General features: G+C 54.9%; 1 protein-coding gene across 2 annotated transcripts in view; it reads right to left on the bottom strand.

The window, feature by feature from the left end:
- Positions 1 to 627: 627 nt before the first annotated feature.
- Positions 628 to 6,000, bottom strand: part of ABL1 (ABL proto-oncogene 1, non-receptor tyrosine kinase) — a 139,830-nt gene continuing 134,457 nt past the window's right edge. For both annotated transcript variants that reach the window (XM_058524304.1, XM_058524306.1), the window contains exon 11: positions 628 to 4,315. In XM_058524304.1, coding sequence (XP_058380287.1) covers positions 2,598 to 4,315 — 1,718 coding nt within the window. In that variant the 3' untranslated portion in view covers positions 628 to 2,597. The remainder of the gene's footprint in view (positions 4,316 to 6,000) is intronic.

The raw sequence follows: 6,000 nt of genomic DNA, 5'->3' as shown, positions 1-6,000 counted from the left end.
TGCTACCTACTTTCCCGACTTCCACTTTCCAAGCTGTCAGCTGGCGTTAGATGGAGACCACGACGCGGAAACGGCAGCACACCCCCCATACACAGTCCCCTCGGCGGGGGGCTGGGAGAGGCCACGGCACACAGAGAAAGATACTCAGGCCAAGTAAGGGAGGGGCGTGGGGGGCTGAAGGCAGTGGCAGAAAGTGAGTTCAAAGGCAAAGAGAGGAAAAGTGCACCTGTGCAGGGATTAGCTCTTTCAAGCCAGCGAGGAACCCAGGACATTACCGCCTCCCCCATTTCAACGACGCTGTGATGCCCTGAAGGTTGGCACAGCCCTTGGGCTGGTCCTCCTTTCCCCTGCCAGTGGCCCATACAGTGGTGTGGCCCACCCTCCGTGCCGCTGACAAGAGCCGGGCTGCTGACAAATATGTCAAGGGCGCAGGGAGGGCCCGAGAGGGCGCGGGGAGACTGCTTGAGAGCGGCTGATGACGACAGAGGACGCAGGAGCCCGCCGCAATCCTGCCATTGTTCTGTTCTGTCAAATCAACACGGAGCCTCTAGCCCCTTCAGGGAAACAAGGACTCCCCCCGACACGTGTGGCTCCAACAGGGAAGAATTACAGACCAAAGCAATCTGCCCAAGTTCTAATGTTGTAAACATTTATTTAAAAAATACTATGGAGGAGACATGTGGATTCAAAAAACACAAAGTCATATACAGAAACAAAATGTACTGGAACAAAAAAAAAAAAAAAAAGACACTATAGGCATTTGAGAAGGGAGGATAGTGGAAAACTATTTACAGGTCATTTATAAAAGAGTGTATACCAACGGATAAATGCAAACTATAGTGGCACATCACGTGAACAAAAGGAAGAGACCAGTACCTCATAGAAACAGGCAGTCAAGGACCTGGGTGGGGTCTGTTTTGTCTAAAAGGCCGCTGGCGGTGTTCTAGCACCTCCCTCAGTCTGTGTTACACAGCAGTCTGGGGGGGCAAAGAGGTGATGTGCTGTGAGAACAGCATAAAACGATCCAGAGGAAACCATCTCTACCAGAGAAATAAAATGCAAGTTTAGGTGATCGGCGTACAAATAGGGCCTGCGTGAGGTCACAGCGTGGGAAGCAGAAGGTGGTTTTCTCCTGGTTTCTCTAAGGGCTGCTCCTGGGCTGGGCGTGGGGCCCAGGCAGGTGGCTGCCCGCTCTTCAGTAGCTGCTCTAGGTCACGGGCAGGGAGACCTGGGCCCTGTCCTGGGAAAGCTTGGGGGAGATTACACAGGCTTGCTCTCTGAGACACTTCCTGGGGTTTCATTTGTCTGTGGTCTTCTTCATCCCTGATGACCCCAACAGAAAAACATGAGGCTAAGTGTTGCTCGTGGTCATTAAATAAGACATCTGCCCGTGAGGGTGCAGTTGACACTGGCTGGAGCTCTGGCGCCCCAGTCTTTTTCCTCCTGTTGTGTGCCGGCCCCCAACAGCAGCTCCTTCTGCAGTGGAGGCAGCTGTGCCGCGGGCAGAGCTTTGAAATGCTTCAAGAACTCCAGAAAACTGAACACTGGCTGGTCACAAAGGAAAGAGCCCTGCAAGATCTACTTTGTCTTAGAGGACAAGGGAGGGGAAGGAGATGAGTCAGAAATCAGACTGGGTGCCTTTTCAGGGCCCCTGGAAATTCAAAAGGAAGGTAACCCTGGGCCTCCCCACAGACCTGCCTAGGCCCAGCCCCGGGCCATCTTGGCACCAGCTGTTCACCCAACTAACCTGCCCTCCCGCCTCCCCCACCCCACAGACAGCGACCCTGCTGCCCTTAAGACTCAAGCTTCCTGTCCAGGATTAGCAGTGCATGTCACAGGAGAGCAAGGAACTGGGCTCTAAGGACACAGAGGGAACAGATGACAAGGACGCTCCCCCTCACCATGGGCCTCTTCAGCTTCCCCGCCCATCCCAGGACCCAAAGGCTGGTTGGTTTTAGCACCCTGTCTTATCCTCCAAATCAAGAGCTGTCCTTCACACGAGGAAACCGTGAGGGCAGCAGCCCCTGGCAGCAATGGAGGGCAGAGTGACCAGCTGGCAGCACTTTCCAGGATGTATGTAGTTCTGGAAACGTGTCTTCGGCGTAGGACACACAAGGAAGATGACTGCACAGGCTCCCTTCTCAGGGCGAGCAGAGGTGACAGTTCCCAAGGCCTTGGTGACACGGCTGCGTGAAAGGCACTCGTTCTTGGGGGAAACGGAGGTGAAGGAATAGCCAGAGGAGGTCCTCCTGAAAGAAATATGAAAAGGAAACACTCACCCGCCTTCCCACCTGGCCGGAAGCTCAGTTCTGGAGCACTACGTGGGGAAGAGGCCGGTGTGCTGACTGCAGTTCACAGAGTGGGCATCCACAGACAGCACTCAGGACAGAGATGGCTCAGGGAGCCCAGGCTGAGGGGCGGAAAGTGCAGGAGGACAGTTGGTGCACAACATAGGTAGTTGGGCTGTACTCCATGGCAGCCCTCAGCTCCGCCCAGTGCAGAGCTCCTGGGCCAAGGTCTCAGCTCCTGGTCCTGGGTCAGCCACTGTTGAGAGCATGGGGGAAGGTGGCTTTGGCTGGCCTGACGCCTGGCTTCTGCTACCTCTGTACGATGTCACTGATCTCTTTCACGGAGCTGAGGAGTTTACTGAAGTCGGGAGTGGCCGCCGGGCCACTCCCCGCTGTCGCCGGGCAGATCTGAAGCTCCCGGAGATTATTCTCCAGTTTGTTGATGGCCTCGCGGAAGGCGAATTTGTTCCTCATTTGCTGGATGGAATCCACGTAGTTCACGCAGAACGTATAGAGGTTTTTGCCGGCTTCCAGCACAGCGCTATGGCTGGCCATCTGCTCGGAGTTCTTGGAGATGGCAAGGCACAAGGCCTCGGTGCCGTCCAGGACCACGCCCTTGGTGATGGCGCCACTGGCAATCCGCTCTGGAGGCTGGCGGGTTTTCCGAAGAGACACACGGGTAGATATGAGAGGGATGAAGGCGGTGGAGGATGGCTGGTCTCCAGCCAGGGCGGAGGATGCTGATGGCAACATGGAGGGAGCGGGCACTGGGCTGGTCGGGGTCCCCACCTGCTTGGTGGACGACTGTGACTTTGGCAGGGCTGGGAGCACAGGCTTTTTGACGCCCTCTCCCAGCTGGCTGGGTTTGGCAGTGTCGCTGTTCACAGCGTCCACGAGGAGAGCCGTGGGCTTCACCTTCCCGCTGGCGCCGGCCTCCCCGGCCGCTTCCTGGCTTGGGCTCTGAGGGGGCTTCCCAGCCTTCCCAACCGAGGCTGGTGGTGGGGGTGGCGGGGCAGGTTTGAGCTTGGACAATTTCCCCTTGTCTCTCCCTGGGGACTCGGAGGAGGGCTTGTGCCTCCTCACTCTGGACTCCTCAACGGGGGCCTTGCTGGCCCCTCCAGATGTGCCTGGCCCCGCTCTGCTGGTGGGGGGCACCAGCTCAGCTGCAGCAGGTGTCCCCAAGGCACTGGACTTCCCGGCCTCTTCCTTGTGGGGAAGGCCCGAGGAAGGAGCCACCACAACCTGCCTACGGAGGAGTTTTGGAGTCAGATTGGGAGGGCTGGAGCCTGGGCTGGACTCCGCCGCGTCTTTGAAGACCTCATCTGCTGCTTCCTCGGTCTTTTTCACTAGCCTGGGCGGGGGAGTCACTGTGCCTCTGGTCACCTGGTCAGACCTATTCTCACTTGCCCGCTTCCGAGGCAGAGCTGGCTTCTCGCTTTTGTGCCCTCCAAACGTGGACGAGTCAAACTGTCTTCCTGTGGACTGCAGATCCCGAGGCAGCGTGACCGACCTCCACTCTGTGTCCTTGGCCCCGTGGGGCACGCAAGAGGCAGAGCAGGATCTCAGGAAGCGCTTGCTGGAGCTGCCGCCATTCTCCTCTTCGCTGGCTGCTAATCGGCTACTGGTCAGCGTGCTTGACTTTTTCCACAGGTGGGGAGACCGGAAGCCTGCACCCCCTGACTCCCGGAAGGCTCCATTAGGGACGCTAGCCCCGCTGCTGGGCTTTGGGGACTTGGCTGGCTCGGCTGTATCCACGGGTGTGAGAGCTAGTGCCCCGTTGCTAATCTCCCGGCCCTCTTCCTCACCGGCTCCCTTGCGCTCTGGCTGGCCATCCATCTCCCGGAAGGAGCTGCTGCGTTTGGGAGGGGTTGGGGCCGTTTTCTTCTTCTTCTTGATCAAGGCGCTGAACAAGTTGGTCTTTTTGTCTTTGGGGAGAAGGCGCTCATCTTCATTTAAGCCGCCATCCTGGGGACCTCGCTCTTTTCGAGGGAGCAATGGAGACACGGCAGGTTCGTGGTCCAGAGCATCTGAAACACATTGGAAATAGATTAACAACTCCAGACCAAAGCTCTTGAGTGAGTGGGGACCCTTGGGCTGGCCACCCGTTCTCCACAGAGGGGCAGCCACGGCTCTGGGCTCTGGACTCTGATGGGCCTGCGTGTGATTACCAGCTCCGCCCCTCACCAGCCGTGAGGCCCGGGCAAGTCACCTCTCTTCGCTCATCCTCAGCTTTCTCCTCTATAGAACAGAGAACAAGAAAATCTATCTACAGTGTTGTTGTGAGAGCGTACTGCGATAATGAACGTGGAGCATTTATCACAGCTCTGGGCATTTCTCAGTAACTGCTACCACCGTTGTTAGTATTATTATTAGGAGAAGCTGAGGTCTCTCTCCTTGAAAACAGCAGAATAAAAGGCTGGGATGCCCCCGGCCCCCTCATCCTTGCACTGGTTTCCTTTACAACAGTAAAGGCCCCCAGTACCACTACCTGGTGAGTCAAAATGATGACAACCCCAAGCAAGGGGTCAGAACCCGTACCTCTCAGACCAGCCAGCCGGGCGAGGCTCCTATGAGGTGTGATCTGGAGGGAAGGGGCCGCACACCACAGGCCACAGTGACCATGGGCTCTTGTGCTTGGGAAACAAGCAGGGTGACCTTTTAGATTTTTTAAATGGGCATTCTTTAAATATGAATAACAGCTCCTAAGAAATCTTTCTGGTGTTGCCAAGCTCCCTGCTAGCAGATGACAGAACTCTCCCTCAGAGGGCAGCTGCAAGGAGAGCAATCTCCTGTCAGCACCTGTGACTCAGAGCAGAGGCACAAGGGGGCGTTACCAGAACACCAGGCGCACGCAGAACATCTGACTCAGAGAAACCGAGGACCTCCCCAAAACTTTAATCGAGCGGAAGAAGGCGAAGAAAGTGAACTTCTAATGAATGACGCACAGCTCTATTTCAGTGCTGAACAGCTAGCTGACACTCTCAGCTCACCATGAGATTACGTATCAAAACACCCCTCAGATGAATACTGACGGGCATAAATGAACATGATTGCCTATCACTGGGCTTTTAATAAGCTTGGAGTTTCCATAGCGGCCTCTCCTCCTCCCCACTGCTCAACTACCCGAAATCATGACAACGAACAGGACAAAGGGCCCAGGATTCTCGATAGTCTATATGCCATGGCCTCCAAAGTAGGGTGAGCAAGATGATCCAGGGGACTGTGAAAAGAAAGCGTTATAACTTGGATTTATTTCTTATGTAAACCTTTTAAGTGTATATTTTTGGTATGTTTTATAATACACATAATATATTCGTGCAGTAGAACACGTATATACTTTATATACACATATATATGTATATGTACGTGTAGATATATATAGGCTGCACATTTGACTTTTTTAAATTAATATGGGTACACGAAAAAAATTTGGGAATCATGGGTCTGTAGATTCTGCTGTGGCTAAACATCCTATAATTCTGGCTCTGTCCTGTCCCTTCCCACTTAGTCTGTGGTCCATCAGAGCATCTCCTAGGAGCCTCTACAAACCCAGATGCCTGGCCCACCGAAGACTTTCGTTCAGTTGGTCTGTAGTAGAGCCCAGACTTCTGGGGTTTTCTAGGGGGAGGAGGTGACTGCTACGTCAGAGCAGCCTAATTCAGAACACAGGCTGACACACAGGAAGCAGGAGATCAGTCTTTGCTAACACTAT

This window comes from Diceros bicornis, chromosome 28 (genome assembly GCF_020826845.1).
Source record: "Diceros bicornis minor isolate mBicDic1 chromosome 28, mDicBic1.mat.cur, whole genome shotgun sequence".
Taxonomy (NCBI): domain Eukaryota; kingdom Metazoa; phylum Chordata; class Mammalia; order Perissodactyla; family Rhinocerotidae; genus Diceros; species Diceros bicornis.
Note: the sequence above shows the minus strand (reverse complement) of the source record. Positions and strands in the feature narration are given on the sequence as shown.